Source organism: Vulpes lagopus, chromosome X (assembly GCF_018345385.1).
Source record: "Vulpes lagopus strain Blue_001 chromosome X, ASM1834538v1, whole genome shotgun sequence".
Classification (NCBI taxonomy): Eukaryota; Metazoa; Chordata; class Mammalia; order Carnivora; family Canidae; genus Vulpes; species Vulpes lagopus.
This window is the reverse complement of record NC_054848.1, coordinates 120815608-120842543: the sequence shown is the minus strand read 5'-3', so window position 1 is coordinate 120842543 and position 26936 is coordinate 120815608. Positions and strand designations below refer to the sequence as shown.

General features: G+C 61.1%; 2 protein-coding genes across 2 annotated transcripts in view; one reads left to right on the top strand and one right to left on the bottom strand.

Moving 5' to 3' along the window:
- Positions 1 to 654: 654 nt before the first annotated feature.
- Positions 655 to 14410, bottom strand: LOC121482717 (extracellular matrix protein 2-like). The gene is given in 12 exon segments (XM_041740524.1): positions 655 to 841; positions 1284 to 1610; positions 3632 to 3771; positions 4226 to 4383; positions 4594 to 4726; positions 5086 to 5201; positions 5675 to 5759; positions 5761 to 6182; positions 6385 to 6630; positions 7551 to 7770; positions 8508 to 8669; positions 14276 to 14410. Coding segments are annotated over 12 exon segments (2331 nt in total).
- A 2311-nt stretch (positions 14411 to 16721) lies between these two features.
- The window catches only part of HAUS7 (HAUS augmin like complex subunit 7), a 30892-nt gene continuing 20677 nt past the window's right edge, over positions 16722 to 26936 (top strand). Inside the window, exons 1-4 of the mRNA XM_041742208.1 lie at positions 16722 to 16850; positions 17639 to 17754; positions 22323 to 22390; positions 25127 to 25188. Of these exons, the coding sequence (XP_041598142.1) occupies positions 16752 to 16850; positions 17639 to 17754; positions 22323 to 22390; positions 25127 to 25188 (345 nt within the window). The 5' untranslated portion in view covers positions 16722 to 16751. The remainder of the gene's footprint in view (positions 16851 to 17638; positions 17755 to 22322; positions 22391 to 25126; positions 25189 to 26936) is intronic.

The window sequence follows — 26936 nt, the reverse complement described above, 5'->3', positions numbered from 1 at the left end:
TTAGGGGTAGAGGGGGAGGCAAGGCGTCCCTGGTGTGACTGTGAGTGGCTTTAGGACAAAGGGCGGGCACCCCGGGCCTCCACATCAGCGTGCTCTGCCAGCGGAGCCCGGCCCTGTGGGTCCACACCGGGACCCAGATGCCTCCTGGAAGAGAGGTACTGATGCCGTCCTGAGCCGCCGCACTGAGCTTGGCCCCCAGGTGGCTCGGAGCTGAGCTGCTGAACTGCCACATCCTTGTGAAGGGTGACTTCAGTACCCTGGCCAGGGCAGGTAGGGGTGGGGAGGCTCTTGGAGATGTTTCTGGAACCAGGCCCTCTTAACTCCCTGCTAATAGAGCAGTGTCCAGGATGCAGGCCCTGGGGGCTCTATGCACCACAGAGAGCCAGCATGCAAATGCAGCTTAAATCCAGGAGGGAGAGGGGGAGGCTGGTGCGGGCTCCGGGGCTTGAATGAAATGCATTTATTATGTTCGAGTCCAAACCAGCGCTGCACCCTGCTGGGCCATTTACTAAGTGAAGGGGCCTCAGCCCTCAGTGGGAAGTGGGAGCATCTGAAGTGGCCGGGTCTTCTCGATCTTTCTCCTAGTAGTGCAAAGATCAAGTGGAGCTAGGCCTGCCCACCCCCTGCCACCAGTCCTAAAGGAACAGGAGGCTCCTAGGAGCCCTCCGCCACCCCCTCCTGCTGCTGAGGCCGGAGGACCACGCTGCGATAGACCCGGATGCAGGAGAAGGCGGTGGGCAGGTTGCGGCGCCGGTCAATAAGGTTGTTCTCCAGGTGTGTGGAGATGAGACTGGAGTTCTGAGCCACTCGAGTTTCACAGATGGAATTCAGGGGCATGTGCCTACAGGGTGGGGGTGGCAGGGTCAAGCGGAGGAGAGAAGACCTCAGAAAGGGGAGGCAGGTGTCACACAGGAGGAGAGGAGCAGAGGGCTCTGTGGGGAGGGGGCGGTGCCACCGAGGCACAGACACCAGACCCAGGGCAGTGGGTCAGGCAGGTCGCTGCCACCACCTGCCACCTCCTCACCTGAGACTCAGCCAGGGCCCTCTCACCTCCCCTTTGCCAGCCCCCGGCCAGATTTTTGCCATCTGCAGCCCTTGGCTGCCCAGGCCTGCCAAGCCTCCCGTGGTGGCAACCAAGATGGACAGATGGGGACAGCAAACGGTTTCTCCCACGGGCCCCCCTGGCAGGCAGGAACCCCTGGCCTCCGCTGCCCTTCCCCCCACCCCTGGCCGGCAGTGCGGGGGGCTGGGACGGCGCAAGGGGCGCAGGCGGCAGGCCCTACCGGATCTCGTTGTGGCTCAGGTGCAGCACCTGCAGCCCCCTGAGGCCCAGGAGGCCGCGTGGGATGGCCCGCAGCTGGTTGTGGTCCAGCAGCAGCTCGGCCAGGGAGCGGCGAAGGCCTAGGAAGGACGCGCCGCGGATGCCGTCGGTGCGCAGGCTGTTGTGGGACAGGCGCAGGAGCTCCAGGCCCGGCCTCACGTGCGCAAACACGTAGGCCGGGATGCGCTCGATGCGGTTGTGGTGCAGCGTCAGGCGCCGAAGGCCCCGGGGCAGGAAGGAGGGCACGCGCGCCAGGCGGTTGTGCGACAGATCGAGGACCTCCAGCTTCCTGCGGGCCGGGGTGCAGGCGTGCAGTGAGCCGGCGGGCACCCCGGTCAGGTGCCCAGTGCACACCCCACGAGAGAGCAGGGATTGGCTCCCTGCCGGCAGCGCCCAGCGGTGGGGAAGGGCCGGGAGGCCGGCCAGGCCCTGTCTGGCTTCGGCGTCCTCCTCTGTCTAAAGAGGCTGCGAAGAGGGGATCCGGGTGGGGGTCCTCCTTGTTCACCACAGGGCCACTGAGGCCAAGGGGCTCCTCCAGTGCACACGGGACGAGTGAGGCGCTCGCCCACCTCCGCCTGTCTCTGCTCTGCCCTCCTCGGCCTGGGTCTCGGCCTCGCGGCCCTTGCCTCTCATCCCTACGCTCTCCTGTCATCTTCCTGTCTCACCCCAGGCTGAGAAGCAGAAGAAAGATCGGGAGGGAAAGGGAAGTCAGGCTCCCGGGGGTCAGGGCCGGGGGCCCCGAGGGGTCAGGCAAGCAGGCGGTGGGGCTGGGGTGGCCGTTAGCCCGGGTCACTGGCTCCACGGCGGGCTGCGGGTCGGAACCAGGGCCGGGCAGGGGAAGAGCAGGAACAGAGGGTGGTGATGCTTCCAGCCCGGGGCCGAGCAGGGGAAGCGGCCTTCCTCGATGCCCCCAGCTCCTGCGGCTGAGGTCGGCCCTTTGTCTCCCGAGCCTGCTTTGCCAGCAGCCCCCTCCCCTTCCCCGGGCCAGGGACGAGCTGGGCAGCGCCAGCAGGGCTTGACTGGCCGCCAGCCCCCTGCCCAGGCCCCGCGGTGGGAGTGGAGCGGCTGCGTGGCCCCGCCCTGGCCGCTGTCTGCTTTCCTTTGCCCCCTTGGCAAGAGGGGGAGAGGAAAAAAGAATAATTAAACCCAAACGTCCTGGTAACTTTTTCCTGGAACGTGAGGGTGCAGGGCGGGAGGCGCTGGTCCCTGCAATGTCAGGTTGGAGTGTCTGTTGACCCTGGCCTGCCACCCCGCTGCCCGGCCATGGTGGTCGCCAGACCCCATGGATTGCGCTCCCCAGCCCTCCTGCTGCTTCCCGGCCGCAGCCTTGCCCCTTAGGTAGGCAGCGCCTATCGCGGCCGGCTCTCCTCCCTGGACCCCTTCTGTTGGCGCGTCCACCCTGCCATCCAAACCAGACCATAGGGACTCATCCTGGACCCTTCCTGTAGTGGGGCGACTAGTGGCCCCCAAATATATGTCTGCCCAGAACCGGTGAGCACGACCTTATTTGGCAAACGGATCGTTGTTGATGTAAGTGAGGGGTCTCCAGGGGAGCTCATCCTGCATTAGGGATGGCCTGAGATTCAATGACAAGTGTCCTTATGAGAGACACAAGAGGACAGACTCAGAGACAGACAGACAAGGCCACGTGACAACAGAGGCAGAGACTGGAGCGCCGTGGCCACGATCGGAGCCAAGGGACACCTGGGGCCGCCCGCAGCTGGAAGAGGCGAGGAAGGACTGTCCCCTAGAGCCTGAAGAGGGAGCGACGCCCTGCTGCCACTTGGCTTTTAGGCTTCTGGCCTCCAGAGCTGTGCGAGTAGAAAACTCTGTGGTCGTAAGCTCCCCAGTTTGTGGTATTTGTCTGGTACGCCCCAGGAAGCTCAGATGCTGTGCTTTCCCATGCCCACTGCCTCTTCCGTGCCCTTCCTGTCCCTGTCACCTCCCCGATGAACTGCCCTTCTGTCCAGGCCCATGGCACATCCCAGGCCAGCTGGCTGGGGCCCTGCGGGGTGAATGAATCCAGGTATGGGCAGAGGAAGGGGTTCCTGTGGCTTTGGGGATTTTGCTGGGTGGGAGGCACATAGGGAAATCTTGGAGGAGGACGTAGGGGGCTCAGGGCCACCCTGAGGCTCAGGGCCACCCTGAGCCCTGGGCATGGAGGCAAGATGACCCACCTGACACCAGGCCTGAGCCACAGAGCCACCCCTCCTCCTGTCTGGGTTCCTCTGGGTGAATCCTCCCTCTCTGGCCTCCGTGCACCTGTCGGGGTAAAGCTCAGGCGGTGCCAGGGCAGGTGGCAGCACTCACGGGAGATCAGTCCAAGCTCGGGGTGCCAGCCGGTCCTCCTGGAGCTGGTTGTTGCTGAGCACCAGCACGCTGAGGCTGTGACTATGGTTCAGCATGCCCTCTGTCACCTCCTCGATGACATTGGTACCCAGGTGCAGCTCCTAGGGCCAGGGCTGATGGTGAGGGTGAGGGGCCCACCTGCCCCGCCTGGCTCCCTCTCCCCTTGTACCCGGCCCCGTCCGTGAGACCCAGGTGTCAGCATCTCTGTGCCTCTTGGGGCATGGCCACGTGCAAAGGAGCCCAGCAACGTGTGCGAGCTGTGCCGCGGCTCCCCAAAGCCCCACAAGACACAGCCCCAAGGAGCACCGTCCAACAGGGGGACCATGTGGCCCGGCGAGGGCCTGAGCCCTGTCCAGGGACACCCAGAAGGTCCAAGACAGCCCCCAAAGCCCAACTCCGGGCCTCCGGAAGGTCAGGTCAGCCAGAGAGGAGGCCGGGGAGCGCAGAGGCTTTGTGGGTTTATCTCTGAAACTCCCCTCCCAGGCAGCTGGACCTGCTGGTGGCAGGTGCTCCAGGCTTTTGCCTGCAACGCTGCCTCCCCGGCCTGGGGCTCACCCGCAGGGAGGCTGGCAGGCCGGGTGGGATGGTCCGCAGATGGTTCCGGTCCAGCCTCAGGTAGAGCAGGCTGTGTAGGGGCTGGAAGGCCAGGGGAGAGATGTTGCCATCATGCAGCTGGTTCCCTTCCACCTCCAGGGTCAGCAGCCGGCTGAGCCCTGCGGGGTGGGGGTGAGGGTGGCGAGGGCCATGTGAGCCGACCGCAGAGCTCTGGGTGCCCCGCTGCCCCTGTACCTGCCGGGGCTCCCGAGACTCCCTGCCCCTAGACTCCAGGGTGCCCCTCCCCGGCGGCTGCTCCCTCCTCTGCCCTCCAGCTCCCCAGCCCCCCAGGCCCCTTCAGGCCCCCCGCCCCAGGGGTCTGCCCGCACCCCGGAAGCTGCTGTGCTGCAGGCCCTGCAGGACGTTGTCGTTGAGCTTGAGCTCCTGCAGGGAGGCGGGCAAGGCTGGCACTGCGGCTAGCGAGTTCCCATCCAGGTTCAGCCGTTTCAGCTGGGTCAGATTCTGCGGGGGGCGGGAGGGGCGGGGAGCAGAGGGGGGCTGGGGACTGGGGTGCCACCAGCCAGGCCAGGCTTTCTGGGCATGGCTTTGGGCCGAGCCCACCCCGGGGACCCCATCTGGTGGCACCGTGGCTTCCTAGTCTCCCAGAACTGCTGCTCCCTCGCGGGGCCGTGTCATCCGCAACCACTGAGGCCCACCGTGCTGGGTACTCCGAGCACTGCCCCCTCCAGGCCTGAGACCCCAGGCAGCATCGGGGGTGGGGGGGCATCCATGGACACCGGGAGCCATCTCGGATATACAACTCCTGCCGCCGCCCCCGGTCTAGACCCCCTGGCGGCACAAGTGGAGAAGCTGCTGCACACCTTGAAGGCATCCGGGTGCAGGCCCTGGGCATCCAGCTTGTTTTTGCTCAGGTCCAGCCACTGCAGATTGGGCAGCCCCCGGAACGCGTGCGCTGGGATCTTGGCGATTTCATTCTCTGTGCGGACACAGGGTGGCTGTAGTCCCCGCTCCCTTGTCCCCCTGCGCTTTGCCAGGACCTCCCCAACCTGGGCCGGAGGAGCTGGCTCTTCTTTGCATTTATTTATTTTAGAGAGACGGAGAGAGAGAAAGTGGGCCAAAGCGGAGGGGGGCAGAGCAAGAAGGAGGAGCAGACTCCCTGCTGAGCACAGATCCCCCCCCCCACCCCACGCCAGGACCTCAGGATGGTGACTGGAGCGGAAGGCAGACGCTTCACTGACTGAGCCACCCGGGCGTCCCTGGAGCTGGCTCCTCTCACTGTCCCAGGTCGGGGCATCTTCTCACGGCCAACCAGGACCCCCAGGGAGGTGGGCCTTCCAGCACAGCCGCGCTGCAGCCACCCTGGCTGGGGACCCACTAGAGGGCAAGCCCAGGTGTGTGGCCTTCTCAGTCCTGCCACGGGGGTGAGTGTGGGGGAGAGGGGTCACCTACCGGCCAGGTAGAGCGTGGCTAGGCCGGGGTCAGTCAGGGCAGGGATGTGTTTCATCTTGACATTGCTGCAGGCGATGGCCGCCCGGGGCCAGGAGGCAGGAGGCTGGCAGGGGGGGCATGGCCTGCTCGGCGGCACCCAGGTCCGGAAACCTGTGTCCGTGCCCTTGCCTGCTCCTCGGCCTCTCCCGCTCACGGTCTGTGGTCTCCTTGGTGCAGCCGCCACCTTGGCCTTGGCTGTCATCCTTCTTTTGATGCCGGCTCCCTGAGCCAGGTCGGCGGAGGACCCCTGGAGGACAACAGACGCGCCCCAGCTTGGTCACATGGCACCTGAGGTCTGTCGAGGGGCAGGAGCTCTCCTGGGGCCCCCTGGACCTGCCGGCAAATTGGCCGGAACCAGGCCGCTGGGCCCCTTCCCTTAGCACGAATGGGGGCCCCCAGGCCAGGGAAGAGAGCCAGGCCTCGAAAGCCTTCTCCCCTGCCTGTACCCTGGCCGCCCGGCTTGGGCTCGCTGAGAGTAGGGCGCGGTCCCAGGGGCGGGTGATGCCGGTATGATTGCGGGAGATGTGACCCGGCTTCAGCCACCGGAGGTTCGGGCACAGCCTTGTTACCCCCTGCAGGCTCCTGTCCTGGCCAGTTCTCACCTTTGGGGGGCCTCCTGGGCTTTGGGCCCCTTCTCCTGGCCCCCCGGCCTCCTGTCTTCCTGCCTTGACCTTCTCTGGTGGCCACCGCCCGCTCTTGGGCTTCGGCTACGGCCTGTGGCTGGGCCCACTTGCTGCTGGGTCCCTTGTAGTGACTCCACTCCTGGTCCCAGGCTGCTGGGGGCGACGCCTCCCTCTGAGCCGGCCCTGGCCTGGCAGGGGCCTTCCGGCTGGGGCCTGGGGGCTGGGTGCAGGCTTCATGGGCTCCTTCCTCAGGCCTGTCCAGGCCGCCGTTGCTGAGGGTGGGTCGCGCCTGACCTGCAGAAGGAGCTGGTATGGGCTGGGGTGGCTGGGCCCCCCGCCTGGCTGAGAGGCTGCATCTCTGTCCTAAGAGGGGGATCAGCCACAGGCTGCCCCCCTTCCCTCCCCTCTCTGCCCAGGCCTCACTTCTTCCTCTCTCTCCTATCCTCAGGAGATCTCAGCCTTCTGTCATAGACCCCTACCTCCCGAGGTCACCAAGTATCTCCTGCCCGACTTTTCATGGCCCCAGACTGGAGGACCCCAAGCACCAGAGAGAGAGCAGTGTTCTGCTCAGTGTCACAAGCAGGCCAGCGGCCGCTGGGCTGGGTCATCCCGCCTGCCTCCCCTCTAACACATGGCAGCCCCACCTTAACGATCCATGGGCATCCCTTGCAGGTCCTGCTGTCTGCAGAGGGTGGGTGCCTGGGCCCACCCACCAGCTCCTCTTATCCCAGCCCTGCACCTTGGGGTGGGGCAAGCAAATGTGGAGCCAACCACTGGCCTGTGAGATGGTCACATCACAGCTGGTCTCCCGGGGCTACTTGTGCCACCCCTCCCAAGCTCCGGGTCCCCCACTTGCAGCCTCCCACATGTCTCCCAGTCTCCTCAGGAGGTCTTAGGGCACTTGGATCCATAACTCCAGCCCTAGCTGCAGTGGCCCCTCCTAGGGGGGCTCCTTCCCTCCCCTGCCCTCATCCTGGGCTATGGGTACTGGGCCTCCCAGAGTCTGCAAATCCCCCTTACCCTCAGAGAGGGTTCCCTGAGGCCCAAGGGTCTCTCCTAGCCCCCTTGGAATTATCCAAGGGGAGCACTGGGTGGGTAGCCTTGGGGTTACCAAGCCTTCTTCTGCCCCTGCTCCCGGAGGGGGGATTCTAATAACAAGGCAGAGTGCTCCCCTCCTGCCAGCCTTTCCCTGCTGGTGCCACCTACTTACTCACCATTGGGGGGCCCAGGCCAGCTGGGCGGTGGGGGCTGCAGGGTCAGCATGCCCGTGGAGGTTGGCGTTGCCGCGGGCTCTCTCGGGCTCAGCCCCTGCTCGGCCAGGGCCTCTCCAGGGCAGCACCCCACCCAAAGAGCCAGGACTGGGAGCATCATGCTCCTCATGGCCACTTCGCTTGGGCCGCGCAGGCCTCCTGGGCCAGCAGAGGGGCTGAAGAGCTGGGAGAGGTGGAAGCGGTGGCCACAGCGCGATGGGACACAAGAGGGACGGTGCACACGGTCCTGAGCCCTAAGCTCCTGGCCCTGGCTGCAGCGCTAGGAGCCTCCCCCACCTGCCCCAGCCCTCCCCCAGGAAGGACGCCCCCCCTGCAAACAAATACCTCCTAGGCCTTGCCCCCAACCTCCCCCCATGTCCCCTTCTCGCACCTGAAGAGAAAGAGATATTGATTTTCCTTGGACTCCAGTGCTCCCGGTCTTTTGCTGGAAGGCCTGCATTCTCCCCTGGACCAGGCCCAGTGGCCCCCATGAATGGGGTTTCTGTCTCTGCACACAGTGGACCTGTGAGGCCCACCACAGGGCGAGCCGCCCGCCCCGGGCTGCCAGGTCCTCCGTCCACGGCCGGGAAAGGAGCAGAGTGGGCCGTCGGGCTAGGGGGCAGGTGCCAGGGCCGCCCAGGAGCCGCCAAGCCTGTGGGCTTCTGCCACGGGCGCCCGTGCCGAGGCCTCCCGATTCCGGAGGCGACCACGCTTGGGCAGAGCTAGGGAGCGAGCACGGACCCCGCCCTTGGGGCCCCAGTGCCCCTGGGCCCGGGCCTCGGGTTGGGCCCCCCAGCGGCTCCCTGACTACCCCTGGCAGCTCCCCTCCCTCCAGAACTCCATTTTCTCCTTTGGAAAAAGCAGGCGGGGGGGTTTACACAACCTGCAGCCTCTCCCGCTGCACCACCGTCCCTCGCTAACCTGCACGTGCACCAGGGGCCGCTGGGTCCGGGTGACCACTGTCAGAGGCGGTCCCGGGATGCCCCCTTGCCTCAGGCGTGCCCTCTTGGTCACAGAGGCACTCGAGGATCGGCTTGGGCCAAGGTGGAAAGGAAGCCGGTCTGAGGGGTCTGAGGGAAGGGGCTGCAGGGTGGACCAAGAGGCGAAGCAGGGGGTGTCTGACCGCAGGCCTCCGGCCGACCCTCGGAGGGCCCCAGCCCCAGGCCCCGCGGTGGGAGCCGAGGGCGGGCGGGCGGGTGGGGGCTGGCAGAGAGGCTCAGTCTCACCACATGGCTCTTTGGGGCCAGCTTTGAGGAAGCTTTTCCTACAGCTCTGTCCAGCGTTGACTTATGTTTGGAAGCGATCTGAAAAAATGAGTTAATTGTGGGCAAGGCCCGGGTGGAGGGGAGGGGGGAAGCTCGGGGAGGGTGCAGGGATCGGGGAGCAGGGCCAGGAAGGGCCATCTGGATGGAGCTTCCCACCACCATCTGGGGTTCGAGGTCTCTGTCCAGGGCACAGGGGAGTGTGTGAGATGCAGGTGGAGGGGGCGGCTGGGGGAGAGTCAGGGCGGGGAGGCCCAGCAAGAGGGTCTTCACTGGGCTCCTCAACATTTGCACACGCAGGTCTGAGAGCGGGGTGCGGCGGGGACATGGGACTTGCTGCCTCCAAGGAGCCCCCATGCCAGCGAACAGTCCCATAAGAGCCACCCGGGGTCCACCGGCACCCTCTCCTGTGTCCTGTCCAGGGCTCTGGGTTATGGCCTGAATCTGGGACCGTGCCACTCACAGATCAGAGACAGTCTGCGGAGTGAGCACGACCAAGGGCCTAGGGAGCCAAGGTTGAAGCCAGCAGTGTGCCTGTGTGGCCCGGGGTGACACAGGATGTCTGGGGCTGCGGGGCTGCTGAAGCCCAGGGACGGGGAGCACTCAGGCAAGGGAAGGCTGTGAGGAGTTCGCCCGCGGATCCCGGAAGACCGAGTGCTCCCAGCCTCCCCAGTACAGACAAGGAAGTGGGGGGCGGGGGTAGGGCTTGCCCAGGTCAGGGCATTGCCTGAGGAGAGGTAGGACCCTTTCTGAGGGGGCCCCTGGAGCCGGACTGTGGCTGGAGCCCTTGCTCTGACCCTCCCCCTGCCTGGGGATGGATTCTGGAATCCTGGCCCCCAACCCATTTCCCCTGTTCGTGCCGCTCCCCAGGCGCTGACTAAACATCCTGCCATCTGGTTCCCATTAGCTGGGCTGGGGGTGGGAGGAAGCCTGCTCCCAGGTTTCTCTGGCACAGCAGTCTGGAGGAGGGAGGGACCCCGCTTCTACCCACCTAGGCAGGAAGGGGCGAGGCCTGGGCCCCGTCGGATCCCCAGCTCCCATGGAGTCCTGTCCTGCTGTCCTCCTCCTGCTGGGGACCCAGGGGCCACCTGGCCACCTGCTCGTCCGGTCTTGGGGCACCTGGACATCATGGGGACCTTGAGGCAACCCCCCAGGGAGCAGAGCCAGCCTGCGGGGGTGGGGGTTCAGCAGAACTTGAGGTACCCTCCCACGCCCACCCTTCGTGCACACAGAGCTCGCTCGTGGACTTGGGCTGGGACAGGCAGGGCCCCCGGCCAACACTAACCCCGAGCCTAGTGTCTGGAGCGCAGGGCGGGAGGGGTGTCGGGATTTTCCAGGAACCACGGATACAGCCTGGGGGTTGCTGGAAAGAGTTTTGGGCTCACAGCTCTGCCCTGGACAGACTGGCCATGTGATGTCGGGAGCGAGTCTCCCCGCGCAGGGCCTCGGCCTCTCCATGTTAATGAGGTGGGTGTGCGCTCTCTGCAGAGTTCTCGAATCTGAGAGCTGGAAGGGGCCTAGAGTCACATTGGATGACCAAGGTTGCTTCCAGCCGCGGGGTCCGAGGACTCTAAGGGCAGGGAGCAGACTCCGGGTTCTCCTCCTCCCGCCCTGCCCTTCCACGTGGCCCACTGTCCACACACTCACGCACACCGTGCGCACATGTACACCCGCACAAGTGGGGCGCTCTGATTGGCAGCCGGGAGGATGCCAAAGCAACACTCCTCATCCCTCGAGCCTCCTTAGAACCGCACAGCCGAGAGCCCTCCTCCCATCAAGGGAGGATCGGAAAACGGATTCTTGGCTCAGGGAACATTCCTGAGCCCCCGCTGTGGGCAGGCCCTGGGTGGGGAGCACAGGGACCCCTCATCATGGTGACTGGGCGGAGGGGAGCTTTGGATGGCGGTTCAGGTGAGGACTGTGAAGAAGTGACATTTGGGGAGACTCTTCACTGGAGCTCTGTCCTCCCTTCAAAGGGGCAGGGTGGCCGGTACAAGGCTGGGAGGCAGAAAGGGCGGGAGAAGCAGCAAGCAGAGCAGGCTGAGTGAGGGACAGGCCTGGGCAGGGTGGCAGGCTGATTTGGCTGTGGCCTTGAGGGTAGCGGGGAGCCACCGTGGGCTTCGGAGCAGAGGGTTCGCAGCACCCCACTTACGTTGTAAAGGGATTTCACAGGCGGAGGTGGAAGGCCGGCTTGTGGGGGGACACAAGGGAGGACACGGGAGCCAGGGTGGAGACAGGGGAGAGGTGGTGGTGGCTGGCGCAGGGTAGAGGCCGCAGGTCAGAGAGTGAGTAGAGCCGAGAGCTGAGTGCCGAGTAAGCCCGGGGCCCAGCTCAGGAATCCACCTCCTGACCCGTCCGTCAGGTGGAGGGCGGGCGGTGGTGAGACAGCCAAGCGGTGATGTCCAGAGGGTCGTCCCGCACACGACGACTCCAAAGCCCGGGGCCAAGGTCTGGCTGCCAGTCCCGCCCTCCCACTACCTGTCATTTGGCGAGTGCATCAAGGCCCTACTGTGTGCCAGGCCTTTGGCCGGGAGCCACACCGAATGAGGGAGCAGGCCTGTTCTTGAGCCTCGTCATCATGTCCAGGTCACACTGACACCAGCGTGTCCCTGTGTGCCCGGGCACAGGTGCCGATGCACTCGGGTGCTGGCCCTACCCACGCGGACGTGTGCGAGGGCCTCTCGGGGAGCGCACTCAACCATCTGTAGCGCGTAAATAAGGGTACGGGCCGTTTCCCCCTCAAGCTCCGAGAAGAAAAGAGCCAAACTTTCTATGCGCTCTTCCTGTTGCCCACAGTTTCTTCCTGAGAGAAAACCCATCTTGTTTCAATGCCATTAAAACCTCAGAGGATCTGGTCCCAATTAAACAACTTTTTTTGGCAGATGCTTTTCTGAGCACTAACTGCATCAGCCCGTCCAGAGACCTGGCGTTCCTGAGCGAGCCGGGGAGGGGGTAGACGGACGGACAGACAGACAGAGGAAGGGGAAGGAGGCAAGGGGAACACAGAACCCCAAGCAGCCCAGCCATGGCTGGGGATGGGGTGTTGGAGAAGAAGGTGCATCCGTGGTCCCCGTAGAGGAGCCATGGCCTTGAGCTGCTGGGGCGCAGGCATCCCTGGGAAGGTCCCGTGGCCCGCGGCCTGCAGGGGGTGGAGTCCGGCAAGGGGGGCTTTGGGCCACAAAGGTCCCAGGTGGCTGCTGTGGCTGGGATGAGGGAGCAGGGCCATGATTGGAATGGGGGTGCGTGGGGGCCACTGGCCCATCTCCATCCCGGCTCTGAAACCCAGTTGGATCCTACCCATAACTTGGGCCCCGGGGTGGGCGTGAGGGGGTGCTCAGGCAGGGATCCGGCTGGGTGCCGGCTGGGGCCGTGGCTCCGGGGAGACCAGGTCGAGCGCCCCCTCCCCCGCCGGGCCCTCAGGAGTGGGCACGTTCATGTTCCAGTCCTGGCGCCTGCGTCTCCAGCTCCAGACGCATGTGACTCAGCCCTGCCGGCCTTGCCAAGCCGTCTAGACCCGAGTGTCTCCCTGCGGAGGGGGCCATCCCGCCCGCCGTTTCCTCTCCTGCTGCCCCGGCCGGGGCCTGAGCCCCAGCACACACGTGCGGCAGCCCCCTTCCCCGCCCCCCCTCTCTGCCCCCACGGTGCCCTCCTGCCAGCGCCTCGCAGCCACCCCCAACCTTCACCCTGCGGGGTGCAGCGCAGTCCTTGCACGAGGGGAGCACGGTTGGGGGCGCTTTAGCTGGGATCCCAGAAGCCTCCAGGGACCCAGCCTGCACCCCTCCCCACGGCATTTTTGGAGCCTGGGTCAAGAAGGCAAGCGAAGCCCCTCACCATGTCTCTCCCCCTGTCTCTCCACCCCCACGTTCCTTCTCACCCCGGGATCCATGGGGGCCAGGAGTCGACTGGTGGGTCCACCCCCAAGCCTGCAGCCTGGCTCTGTCCACACCCCTACAGATGCCTGCAGCGAGGAGGGACTTCTCAGACCCTCCCAGACCCTGGGAGTAGCCGGAGATCTGATCTGGGTCCTAGGCTGTGAAATGTGCCCTCGCAGGAGGTTGGGGCCTGGGAGCTGCTGACGTCCCTGCAGGCTCCAGGGGCCCCTCAGTGGCGGGAGGTGAGGCTGGGGCCCTGGAGCAGGAGGCCCAGGCCAGGCCTAGGCTCCCTTAGGTTTCCCGTGGGCAGGGAGCCAGCTGCCCTGCCTTAGGTTGTCATGGTCCCTGCCCCAGCACGGGGACCAAAAGTGACAGGAAGAAGAGGCCAAGGGCCCCCGACAGCCTCTGCATCCTCACGTGCCAGTAGCCTCCCGGTGTCCACACAGAGGTCCAGGACAGCATTCTAGAATGGGTTGTCATCGGTCTGCTCCTAGATTGACAGTCCCATCCATCCAGTACTCGGATGGGAGCCGACTGACTCCCCCAAGCCTGTGCCTGGGGCAGGCCCCCATCTGTCAGGCCCATGGTGGCAGCTCTGTCATCCTCTGGACTTAGGAGACGCCAGTAGCCTGTGCTTGGCCAGACCAGTCCCCAGGGCCTTGAGGTGGGGGGGGGGGTCACTCTCGTTCCGAGGACCCTCTAGCCTCTTTGCCCATGTGGAAGTTCGGGGTCTCGGCAGCCTTTGTGGCTTTCCTGTCTCCCCTGCCACGGCCCTTCCTTCCCGGTTTTCCACTCGCCCTCCCATCTGCGTGAAGATGGCTGGCTTTGGGTGGGCTCCTGGCTGGCACAGTGTCGTGGGTTGGCTGCGAGACACGGGCACCAGGGTGGATGGTGACCGAAGGCTCAGTGCGGTGGCTCAGTCAGGGGCAGGAGGGAGCAGGTGGGGAAGGAGGACGGGGAGCGGGAGGCAGGCTTCACCTCGCCTGTGGAGAGTCCTGGCCTCAGACCATCCTCAGCCTGACCTCATTACCCTGTCTCGTCGTCCCCCCCCCCACGTCAGGACCGGCCTCTTACTTCTCCCACTGGAGAAGCTTCTTGTTCCATGAGTGAGTTCTTCCTCTGTAATGTCACACACGCACTCGCCACTTGCCTTTTCTTCCAAGGCCTGCATTGGTGCTCACCAGGGCAGGTGGTGAGGAGTCCCTACATCCCCTCTTCCTACTGGGGAACCACGCGGGTGAGGGGAGTGGGGGGGGGATGGAGCCTCGTCCCTGGACGGTTCCGCCTGTCGGGGCAGGAGTGTATGGGCAACAGGGCCTCCCGGCCTGTCAGATGCAGCGGAAGCCGGAAGCGGGTCTGCTCTCTGCTCCTTGATGGGGAGGTAAACCCTTGCACTCCACCCTCCCTTGACTGGCAATGCCTGCTGCGGGGTGGGGGGCCCTGGTTAAGACCCCCCTGCCCCCGACCCCTGGGATCTGCTGCTAAAGACAGCTGGAACGTTGCGGTGGAGATGCTCCCGGGGCCTTCCTCTTGCCTGACGCCCCGCATCTCCCACCAACAGCTGCTGCTCCGGGGCAGGAAGGCCATCCGGGGGCAGGCAGCTGGCTGGCTGTCCGCTCCTGTGCCCACTGCACAGACCGAGGTGCCTCACGCGGCTGGCTGCCTTGGCCTGCACTGCCTGCCAGCCCATCCCTGGCACAGTGGGGCCAGTGCCTGTCAACTGGCCTCATTTTCCAACCTGTTTTCCAAGTTCTGACACATGGCTGAGGCCCTGCTGGGACCCATGGCCAAGTTTCCCCCATGATCAGGAGGTTGGCTCTTGTTGCACGAAGTGCCTCGGTCTGCCCGGGGATCCACACTCTCCACCGACCCCCGACCCCTACCAAATCCCCTCCTAGGTGGATGGGTCCTCGGGCCTCATCTTTGACCCCTGACCCGCCAAAGCCTCTTTCACAGGACCCAGGGGCTTTCAGCAGGGATGCTCCTTACAGGGTTGTGCTCTCCTTCCTCACTGTACTTACCCACCCTTTGGTATCCCTACCCACGTGGCTCCCTGGGCTTGCACACCTCCCAAGACAGGGAGCACTCTCCCTTTCCGGGCAGCCAGCCACTGTTTCGAAAGTGACCTCTGGGAGACGTGCTTCCTTGTGTTGAACTCCAGTCCAGGTTTCCAGAAGGTTCTACCAGCCGGCTCCTTCTTTCCCCCTCCCTGAGAGGCCCGGCAGTCTCTGTTCTCATCCCAGCGTCCAGCCTTTCCAGTGGAGGATGCTTGGGAGGAGGCACCATGATTTAGTGGTGGTGTGTGCAGGTCTTCAGCAGCCGTCTCCATGAGCTGAGGGCTGGCCAGCACGTCCTCCGCTCAGGACGATGGACCCCATGACCTCTCAAGACGGTTTTCTCCCTTCGAGGCCCTGCCAATCCCTCCACGTCCCACCCCATGCCATAGACGGAGCTGCTGAATTGGGGAAGGGCTGCTCAGAGTACTGGCTCCATCGGGCTGGGTGGAGAAGGGGAACTTTCTTCCAGAATACACAGGGGCTTGTTTCTTCCTGATCCTCAGGAGCAGAGGATATGGGGAGGGTGGGGGAGGCCACCACACTGCTGTGGTTTCTCCCGCCAAATTCCCCAGTCCTAGGAAAGATCCACAGAAAAACCCACAAGAATTTGAATGTCTGAGCTGGGGCTGTGATTGAAATGAAATTTTTTAAAAAGAAAGAAAGAAAAACAAAAACAAAGAGAGAGAGAGAGAGAGAAAAAATATTTAAAAAAACAGCGCAAAGCCCCTCCAGCCTTCAGCTGCCAGAGGGCCCAAGGCAGCAGGCCTGCTGGCCAGGGGAAGGGGCCTTAGGGTGGTTTGCATGAGCCTTCAGCTCACTTGCGAGGCTCTGCGTCGTCAGAGTAGCTCGGAATTCCGAGTTCAGTAGGGAGCGGGCCCTGCCCCGCAAGGCCAGGCTCGGGTGTGTTTGTGTTGACCCTGACTCCTGCATACCCCCGGGCCTGGGACGGAGCTGAGAGACATTTCCGGTCACTCACATGCCTGCAGCTGCCTCTGCCAGGTCCCTGGGTCCCTCGTTTCTGGATTTGCCTCTTGATCCCTCTCTCCGGGAGGTGGCAGGGCAGGACAGAGGAGGGAGCCCCTCCGGAGAGGGCTGAGTGGGCAGCAGCTGCTTGCCACAGGCTCCCGACTCCCTGGGCACCAGGCACCCTTCAACCCTTCCTGCTCCTCACATCAGTAGGCCCCAGGGATGGGGTGTTGGAGTCTGGGGGCCGATGGGTCGTCGCATTTCGTGCCAGACTCTTTGAGCTTGAGGGCTGTGAGAGATGCAAAAAAATATGTAAGTGGATGGGGCAGGCAGGAGCCTCAGAACCTTCCAGAAGTATGAAAGACAGAATGGGGGAGGAGGAGGGGGAAGTAGCAGGGTCCAGCATCATAACAGTGACCATCCACGTAGTGCTTTGTCCGCGCCAGGCATTGTCGTAGGAATCATTACGTCACCCATGTTCATAGCAACCCAGTGAGGTCAGCGTCCCCGTTATTCCCCACTAGGTGAGGGCAAGGGGGCGCAGACAGGGTAGGTAACGTGGCCCAAGTCGCTCAGCTGGTGACGAGGGGGGCCGCATTCCCACGCAAGAAACTACAGCAGCGACTGCGGACCCAGGAGCCAGAGCCCCGCACGGGGAGCGGGACGTAAGGCCCAGCTCAGGCGCACCCGCCAGGCGGCTCTGCAGTGTCGGGGCGAGCCGGGCCCGGGCAGGAGCGCCCTCTCCTGGGGGCGCCTGGCAGGGGCGGCGGAGCGCGGGCAACGACGAGGGCCCCGCCCCTCCCGGGCCCCGCCCCTTCCCGGGGCCCGTCCCACCCCTTCCCGGGGCCCGCCTCCTGGGCGGAGCCCGGGCGCACGTGGAGCAGCGGCCCAATGGGAAGGCGCGGCGGGGCCCGGGGGGGCGGGCGGGCCGCGGGCCCGCGTCGGATTGGCAGACGCGCCGGCCAGTGCCTCCGAGGCGGAGGTGGGCTGCGGCTCAGAGCGCGAAACATGGCTGGGCTGGGCGGCGGCGGCGGCGACGGCGGCCACAAGGCCGGGGACGACGGGGGCGTGCTGAAGGCGGCCGTGGAGGTGTTCGGGAAGCTCAAGGTGCCGCGGGCCCGGGCAGGCAGCCGGGGCAGCGGCGGGCGGGCGGCGGGCGGGCAGGGCCTACCGCGGAAGCCGGCTGGGCCCGGGCCGCGGCCTGGGGCCGCCCCGCGCCGCGCCGCGGCTTCTGTTGCGGGAATCCTGCGGGGCCTGGCTGCGCAGGCGAAGCAGACGCAGACGCGGGGAGGGCCGAGGCCCTGGCCTCGGGGAGCTCGGGGGTCCAGGCGGACACCGGCAGAGTCGGTGCCACCCTCCGAGTGGGCGTCGGATGCCCGCGGTAGCAGGAGTGAGGAAACCGGCGTCGGGAGATCCGATAGTCGTCCCAGGGGCCACAGCACCCGCCCCGCTACGCCTTCCCCCTCCGCCACCCCTCCCCCCTTCTCCCTCCCCCTCTCTCCCCCTGCCCTGAACTCCAGATAGGCGCTATGTTCCTCGGGGTCCCATGCCTGGGACCTTGGACCAGAGTCTCGGACTCCTGCCGAGGCCCCTAGTTGCTACCGGGTTAAACGGGGATTCTAGCCTACAGCGGGCATACTTCAAGGAGGTGGGTGCAGGCCACTGGGGATGTGGGCTGAGAATGGAGAGACCTCAACTCCGGGCAAGAGGGACGGAGAGCCCTACTAACAGGCCACTTGCACTCAGTATGGGGGGGCCTGGGGGTGCGGACTGGATGTGTGCTAAGAAGCTCACATGTGCCTGCAGGGTAGTAAACGTGTGTGAAGAAGGAGCATTTCAGCCCTTAAGTCCTTCTCGATTTGTAAAGCTTCCCTGTTTTCCTTTTCTTTGCTTAGGATCTCAAGTGCCCTGTCCTTGAGGGTCTGTATATCACAGAGCCTAAGACCATTCAGGAGCTGCTGTGCACTCCCTCGAAATACCGCTTGGAAATCCTGGAGTGGATGTGTGTTAGGTAACGTCTTTGTTGCTTCCTCCCCATCCCTGGGGTGTGCCAGGCACCGCTCAGCCCACCTGGGCAAGATGGGTGTTTGATATTGTGATAAGCAGTGCTGCTCCGAGACGTCTCCATGCCCTACCGCAGGTCCTCATGAGAACAGCTGTTGCTAAGAAGTGCCAACCATGGAAGCCATGCTTGAATTTGCCTTGAAAGTGCCGCCCCCACCCCCCATGCCAGGGCTTCAGGGGGTCTGTTTGCCACCTTGCTAAAGTGTTAACTTGGGCTTCTCACTGTTCTCATTGTACTAGTTTCAGGGCTGGCAGGGGCCTCAGTCTTTCCCTTCTCACACCGGACGTGTGAACTGTCTTGTGTCTTGCCATTGAGGAGTGAGAAGTAGGGCCAAGACCCTGTTTCCCAGTCCTTCACAGCAAGCAGTGTCCTGGTGGGTGTGCCTGGCACTGTGCAAGGAAAGCAAAGCCTACTCAGATGGCGAGGGGCAAGATCCAGAAAGTCCCAAGGAATGTCTGTCTCTTGGGAACAGCAGTCCATGAGTTGAGTATCTGTCTTAAAGCTACAGTGGGGAAGGCTTCACTAAGCCTGTCATGGAGCACAGGCTATGGTGGTGTTGAGCGTGACCCCCAGGGTCCTCTCTGGAGTGGCTGTGGTTGGTTGGTACAGGAGTCTCAGGAGGCCAGGCCTGTTCCTCTTCAGCCTTGCTTCTCTGCCCTTGTAGCTAAGGGATATTCCTGGGCAGGAGCCTGGTGGTGGAGCGGCGACGGTGCAGCCTGCCCACAGCTGGCGCATCTGTCAAGCCACGGGACACCCTGGCCTTGGGCTGGGTGTCCTATGAATGGCTGCGAGGGAGAAGAGACATTTTTATGTTTGAGCCTCTACCTTTCCAGCAGCCTGTCCTGCTGTCCTCCAGCCCTCCCCCAGGTCCTACCTCGGGCCTCTGCTCACAGCACTCTCATACCCTATTGTTCTCTTCCTGTACACACCCTCAGGTCTCTACATGTCGCACATTCTCTTATGTAGCTCACACATCCCAACTTCTTTTAAAAAGTCTCCAGCTTCCAGGGAAAAGCATATCCTTCTTCCCCCGCCTGGATACCCACATTTTGACCATGCCCCTCGCAGAGCCCTCAGCCCATTGGTTCTGTCTTGGCCTGCTGTCCTGTCTGGTTATCCAAAGCACTGGGAGCTGCTGGAGGCCAGGTACCAGGCAGGACTCCTGTGTCAGCCCCAGGCTGCGGCACGATGTTGTACATACTTGAAATGTGCTCCATGCTGTTGGCTGACAAGCAGGTGCATGGACACGTGCACACCCATGTATCATTCCAGGCACCTCGGGCATGGATGGGTGTCCCCAAGGCCTGGGGGCTCTGGCGACTGCAGAAGGCCCAGGCCTGAGTCCCACTGTTGGGCATACCTCTGCAGTCTGAATATTGTGGATGTTGGCACAGAGGAGGTGGCATCTGGGAGGGGATGGATAATGGTGGGTGCTCATTTCAATAGGAGTGAGGAGTCGAGGTATGGAAGGGAGAGCTGGGCAGCGGTGGCCTGAGCAGCAGCTTAGGGCAGCTCATGCAGAGCCTTGCAAGCCCCGTGAGGGCCTTTCCACTTTATGCTCTGGGCAGGGCAGTCATGGGACCAGGGAAGCATCACACTGAAGTTAGCATTTTGGCAAGGTGATTCGGGAGTTCTGTGGTGAATGGATTTGGAGGGGTGAGAGTGGAGGCAGGGAGACTGACATGGGGCCTGTTCCAAGAGCCCCAGGAAAAGGTGACAGGAACCTGGCTTGGAGTGACAGATGGCTCGCATGATGGCCACTGCCAGCCCTGAAAGTGCATGGTCCAGGAGTCTGGGAGGAGAGGCAGTAGTGGCGATGGCCTGGACTAGTGCAGGGGTCTCAAGTGTTCTCCCAGGACGAGGGGGGCATAGCCGTGTCTTGGAGGTGCTCTCATGGAGGGAGCCCAGATTTGCTTGGCTTAGGCTGATGCTGGGGACCGGATCACCCTACTTGGTGGGAGGGGTGGGTGGGAGTCTATGGGTACATTCTTCAAATGCTTTCAGTACTTTTATAAATACAAGAAGCTGAATTCTTTGGAGGAATAGATAGGGAATGTACAGTTGTATCCTACCATCCCAAGCTGGCAAAGGGCCGTAGGGTTTTCAAGGTCCCCAAAAGAGGATTGGATAGAGCTCAGCTTCTCCCACGTTTCATGTTGGCTTTCTCTGCACATAGATTCACCAGTTCAGCCCTCGCTTAGGGCTGCCTGGTCTACCCCGCTCTGGGTGGAACCTGGAACCTGCACCCAGCCTTGGCCTTGGGGCTCAGCATGCTGGCTCTGGGGGACCCGTGGGCTGAGCTGGCCCTCGGTGTGGGGGCAGGGCCAAGCTGCAGGGCCCCCTGCGTGGCCGAATTCAAGGCACCTGGGTTTCCTTGACTCCCAAAGAGCTGTACGTGCTTTTAAGACCTTGAGTGCCTTTAGTGTCTGCCCTGCTCCCTGCTGCCTCGGGAAGATCAGCTTTAATGAAAGCCCTTTCTGAGTGAGGTCACTTAGGCTTCTGTGGATTTGTTCTTTAGTGTGGTGAAGTGGTTTGCCATAGTCCAGCCTGATGGATCGCTGAGTGTGCTCTGCTGCTTGCTGTTTCAGAAGTGGGAATGTTGCCCAGCAACCAGGCCCGGGGCCCAGCCTCGTAGCATTGTGCATGGTGGGGGCTTCTTCTGCCCCTCCTGCCCCACCGCTCTTTGGCAGAATAGCTGGTTGCCTTAGTGAGTCGTGAAGACAGGCGGTGCAGCCGAGGCCCCCTCTCTGCTCTAGTCCTACAGCGTGGGGCCTGGGACCTCAGGTCCAGGGTGGCCCCGCCAGCTCGCAGGGCGCCAGTACGGTCAGGGTAGGTGTGACCTGGGACGCAGGCGTTCATTTGGAGGCATGGTCCCAGGGAAGGAGAAGTGAGCCCTCTCCACGCTAGGTCAGCAGGTCCCGAGCGCCGGCGGGCCTCCGCACCGGGAGGGCAGAGTCGAGCCTGGCCCTCACTGTCCTGTGGAGAGAACCTCTATCTTTCTGTAGGGAGGGCCTGCCCTGGTGGTGGGCCCCGAGGCCCCCTGGCAGGCAGGCGGAGCTCTTCCTCCTGGGCCTTGGTGCTGTGCTAGGCCCGGAGCTCAGGGCGGGGATGTAGTGCTCAGACTGTCCCCTGCTCATGATAGAGACCCCCTAGGGGAGTCTATACCCCCCTGGACTAGTGCAGGTCTCTATACTAGGTCTATACCCCTGTCGGGGTATTATAGCTCTCACTGCCTTTGTTATTTTTTTTAAAAAGATTTTTATTTGTTTATGACATTCAGAGAGAGAGGCAGAGACAGGCAGAGGGAGAAGCAGGCTCCACGCAAAGAACCCGATGTGGGACTTAATCCCGGGACTCTGGGATCACGCCCTGAGCCGAAGGCAGACGCTCAACCGCTGAGCCACCCCAGGCGTCTCCCCTTACTGCCTTTAGATGTGGTCTGTGTCTGGAAACGATTTTGCCCATTAGCTTGCGGTCTTATGGCAAAGTGCTTATGAATGGCCACTGTCGCGTTTATCTCTCTGGTATCGTCAAGGCTGGGGCTCTGCTGGACCCTCGAGGGGACAGCTGGGATTGCTCTCTCAACCCGGAAGGCTGAAGCTATGATCCCAGAGCCTATCACACTAGGAGCCCCAAAAAGGTTTAAAGCTGTGACCTGGAGCAGCATAATCTCACAACGATTGAAGCTTTTCTAAAAAGAGAAAATGTCCTTTTGAAAGAGCTAAGCATGGACATTTACTGACGGCAGATTACTCCATGGCAAGAGGTCATGGTCATTCACTTATTAATATACACCGGCTGCCTGTTTTGTGCTGGTCGCCATGGCATTAGACCCCAAAAGCATAGAATAGAAAGTTGTCTCTGGGCCTCAGCGAGCCTGCAGTCTGGGAGGTGAGAGCCCAAGGGGAGGACAGTGCTCAGGTCCTGCTGTGATGGCGGGACACCAGAGTGTCTGTGGGCGTGCCTGGCTCTTCCCCAGCTTCCCTGGGGAGGTGAAGTCAGTCGTGGCCTTCTCGGGACTCGTCAGAGCCAGTGTGCCTGGGCCAGGTGGGAAGAAAGTACTCCAGGCCGAGAAGGACAGATGCACACGTGTGCATCGTGGTGTGAGGGGACACCCAGGCAGGGCCTTGGGGGACATTCTTTCAACAAACTGGTATCATGGTTGAAAGAAAAGTCAGCCCCTTGGTTCCTCCTGAGAAACAGCTTCCAGCTCTGAGGAATTGAAGATTTTCCTCTTGGGCAGCCGTTTTGGTTTTTTATCGTGAGAATTTAAATTGCAGTATTCAGATTCACATTTTTGAGGTACGCTTTCAGAAATATTTTGTGTTTTTCTTCCCTGATACTTATGGAGTTGAAAGTCACATCACATAAAATCATCCATTTTGAAGTGAACATTTCAGCGGGATAGAGCACGTGCACAAATAATTCACTTTTTCAGAGCGTGTGTAAGGAGGGGTCATGAGGGGGCCTCTGCTGCCCACTCGGGACTGACCAGCTTTGCTCTTTCCCCGCAGGGTCTGTCCCTCCTGGCAGGAGAAGTCCAGCTCGCTAAAGGGGGCCCCAGTCGAGGTGAAGATCCAAGGTGGGTCTGTGTTATGCCCATTAGCTTGGAGTTTGGAGTGGGGTGGTGGATTCTGGACAATTCGGAGCTTATGCATGGCCTCCTTAGCAAGTTGTACTGAATTTCCCATGGGATGGTGTTTACTTCTGGCTGGTGCATACCCTGGAGATCTTGCCAGAGCCTTCTAGAATCGCAGCACATCCCTCCGCACTCACACACTGCGGATGGACAATGGGGACAGTTCTTATATGGGCATGTGAGCAAGATCAAGGATGTGTGACCCTGTCTGGCCCATCCATGAGGGCACTGGAGGCAGAGACTGGTTCTTGCCAATGCTTCCGACGGTTCACTCCCCATCTTCCCGCTACGTGCACGCTGGGCAGCTCTCCACAGGGGCTTGTCTTATAACTGTTTCTTTTCTATCCTTTGTTGGCAGAAACTGTCCTTAATCCAGTAACAAATATTAGGTAACGGGAAGTAAATTACAGCCCTCACCGTGGGGTCTCTAAAAGTCAATTTTTCTCTGGGCCTGCATTTGGCTCAGCAGCTCTGGTGTGGGGGGTGACCTGGACCTCCTCACTGCCAGATTAGATGTCCAGGGACAGTTGTCCTCGAGGCCGAAATGGGCCAGAAGAATGGGGCGTTGTATCTTGGAGCCTGCAGGGCTGGCCTGTGGGCCGGCCCGGGCTGCACAGAAGCACCGCCCTCCCCGGTGTGTTACATCTGGCACTTTCCTACTGCTGGGACCACGTCCAGGCCTGGCAAACCTGGCCGCCAGACGACATTGAAATTCTTTAATGTGCACCTCTCACAGATGCCGACCCTGCCCTTAGCCCAACCAAAGCCTTGACCTTGCCGTTCCCAGCCTTGGCTTCTTCTTCCGTGATGCAGGGGTGATAACCTCAGCCTTGCCCACCTCATGGGAGTGCGCGGAGTGTCAGAGCAGGTGGTAGACACAAGTGTCTGTCCATGGGTAGATTCCTCCGATGAGGATTCGGAGGATTCATGAATTCGTTTGTGGAGCATTTCCTGTGCACCTGGCATTGTGCTCGGTGCTGGCTGCGGCCGTGGATCGTGCCGCTCATGTGGCACTTGTGTGCCAGCTGGGGAAGACAGGTGGTAAATGAAGGCAGCAAAATTCTGTACTGGATGGTGAGAAGTGCCATAAACCGAGCCAGGTGAGGGCAAAGTGGCGCATGGGTGGGTTGGGAGAAGGGTGGTCCTGTTCAGTTAAGGTCGTTGAGGAAAGCCTCCCCATTAAACACACCAATAAAAAATAAATTTATTATTTAAAAAAAAAGAAATTGAAAATTGATTTTAAAAATCATCTCCATAAAAAAAAAAAAAACACAGACTTGCAGTGAGGGAGGAAGCAAGCTGAGCACATAGCAGAAAGAATAGTGTTCGGGGCAAGAGAACAGCAAGTGCAAAGGGCCTGAGGTGGGCTTGCATGTGCCTTGTGGCTGTGAGGAGCACCCAGGAGGCCCGGGTGGCTGGTGCAGAGTGGAGGGCGAGGGGAGAGTGGCGGGGTGAGGGCAGAGAGGCAGCTGGGCTGGCCACATCAGGCCCTGGAAGGACAGCTTTTATGCTGAGGAAAGCTGCGGCCTGACTTCAGGTTTAACAGGGTCCCTAAGGCCACTGAGCTGAGAACAGGAGGCCTGGGCAGAGGCAGGGAGACCGCTGGAAGGCTGTTGCGGTGATGCAGGCAGGAGACAGGAGGGGGCCCGCAGAGTGGAGCGTTGGCCAGATCCTGGGCTTACCGTGAACGGTGGGTTGGCCACACTCACCAAGACTTGGATATGGGATAAGCAGGAGAGGATCCGTGGAGGACACGAGGATTTGGGGTGAAGGGTTGTGGGCAGTGGGCATGCTTAGGGGTATAACTGCTATTCATACAGTGTTTCCAGGGTTACTAATGCTTTCAGGCAGACGCTCTGCTTGCTTCTTGCCCGGATCTTTCCAAAGCAGATGCCAGAGTTATGCCTGTTCTACTGCTGAGCCATCCGGGGGTAGGAGCTGGGCCTTGCCTATGAAGGAGTAAGGGCATTGCTACAGGGCCAGGTCGGGGCTCAGAGCAGGCATTGGCCCCAGGCTCTCTAGCTCCGAGTCTTGGCCCTTCTCCATATACCAGATGCTTATTCAGAAAATGTCCAGAGCGCCCTGTAAGATGTGGCTGGGCAGTCCCTGCACCACGCTGTGACTCGGTTTCCCAATCTGTAAAATGGGGCTGCGGCCCACCTCCTAGAGTTGCCAGCAAAGTGAAAGGAGATGACGCTGATAAAGGCCTGTGGGAAACTGATGCACATGAGCCGTGGTTCCTTCTGCTATGACCTGGCGAGTTCTCTGGAAGGGTGGTGGCATGCAGCAGCCTGGGAAGGTTCCCGGACCACTGGGAAGGTTCCCGGACCACTGTCAGCTTCTCAGGTAGCTGGCTGGTCTCTGCTAGATGCCAGGGTTCCTTATGTGGAAGAGCATCAGATGCGACCCCTTATTTCCGTCCAGGAAACTGATGCCCAGGGATGTGCAAGTCACACAGCAAGAAGCAGTCCTGAGGGTGTTGTCCCCCTGCCTCCTGTCCGCCCAGGCCTTCCAGGCCCCAGCCTGGCTCCTTGGGCAGCAGCCTGCCAATGCCGGAGCAGGAGTGCTCTCACCAGAGTGGCGCCCGGCACTCTGCACGTTCGCGCACCCCTGGGTGCACGGCGTCCTCTCCTGTTTGGCTGGGCGTCTGCAGTAACAGGAGACCCTGTGTTCCAACAGAGATGGTGAAACTAGGCCATGAGCTGATGCTGTGTGGGCTGGCTGACCAGGAGCTCCTGAAGGTAAGACAGGGTCCTCTCTGTCCCCACAGACTGGGGTCCTCAGTAAGGCTGGGTTAGGGGTGGGAAGGGTTTCGTCCTCCAGGCCTTTGCTCCTCAGTCCAGGGAGCCAGCATCCCCAGCCACTGCTCCTGAGTCTCCCCACCCCGGGGTGGGGGGCGGGCAGGAATCTATAGGATTCCCTTGCACAGACCCCAGCCCTCCCTAGGGCCAAGGGGGGATCACAACTAAGGAGGCTGGAGGCAGATCTCTGGTTATGGTGACCCGAGGGACAGAGCCTATCCCGTCCTTGGCTGAAGACTTCAGACACACTGGCACCGTGGTGCTTTGTGTGTCGGCAGTTGGGACACTCATCTGTGGCGGGAGGTACTTGTCCTCGTCCCATTTCACAGGGGAGTTGTCAAACCTAGTCATGCTATGGTCACCTAGTGACAGAGCCTGGCCTCAAACCCAGGCCCCTGGTCCCCAGCCCGCGCACTCCTCCCTGACTAGCTGCCCCCTGAAGCTCTCTATACACAGGCGGCCCTAATCCACTCCCACGTCACTCAAAGAATCCGCAGCCCCGCCCTTAAAATCTCATCAAAGTTTGAAACGATTAGGTTTACATTTTGGCAATTATAAGTAATGCTATGAATGCCACTGTGTGTGTTTTTAACTGAAGACATGTTTTGAGTTCTTTTGGGAATATAGCTATAGGTGTAGAACCGACAGCTCAGTGTAGTGATTGTACGCTGAACTTTTTGAGGAATTTTGTGCCAGGCTTTTCCAAAGTGACTGCACCATTTTACATTCCTACCAGCAGTTGTGTGAGGCTTCCAGTTTCTCCACACCCTCACCAACATCTGTTCATTGTTTGTTGTTTTGACTCCAGCCATCCTGGGGGTGGGGGGGGGTGGGGAGGGCCATCTCATTGTGGTTTTGATTTGCAGTTCCCTGGTGACTGATGATGCTGAGCATCTTTTCACGTGCCTATTGGTCATTTGTAGGTCTTTACAGAAATGTCTATATTCAATTCTTTGGCCCACTTGATTTGTCTTTCATTGTTGAGTTGTAAGAATTTTTTATATTTCCTGGATACGAACCATGTCGGACCATTCCCATTCCCGATGCATACTCTGGAGCACAAGTTTCTAGTTTTGATGAAGTCTATAATTTATTAACTTTTTCTCTTGTTGCTTGTGCTTTTGGCATTGTATCTAAGAATCCAGTGCCAAATCCAAAGTCATGAGGATCGACGCTTGTTTTATCTCCTAAGAGTTATAGTTTTAGTTCTTACAATTAGGTCTTTGATCCATTTTGAGTTAGTTTTATATATGGTGTATGGTATGTGTCCCTCCTCGTTCTTTTGCAAGTACCTGTTTAGTTTTCCCAGCACCATTTGTTGAAAAGACCATTTGTGCCTCATTGAATTGTCTTGGCATCCTCGTTGAAAATCATTTAGCTGTAAATGTGAAGGTTTATTTCTGGATTCTCCATTCTGTTCCATTGATCTGTACTTCTGTCCTTATGCCGCACTGTCTTGATTACTGTAGCTTTATAGTCAGTGGTAATGTGTGAATCTTTCAATTTTGCTCTTTTTAATGATTGTCTTGGCTATTTTTAACCAAATCCAATTCAGTGAGCCAATTCAGTTCCCTTGGATTTCCATATGAATTTTGGAATCAGGTTGTAAATTTCTGCAAAAGAGCCAACTGGAATTTTGATGAAGATTTTGTTGAATCTGTGGATCATTTTGGAGAGTATTGTCATCA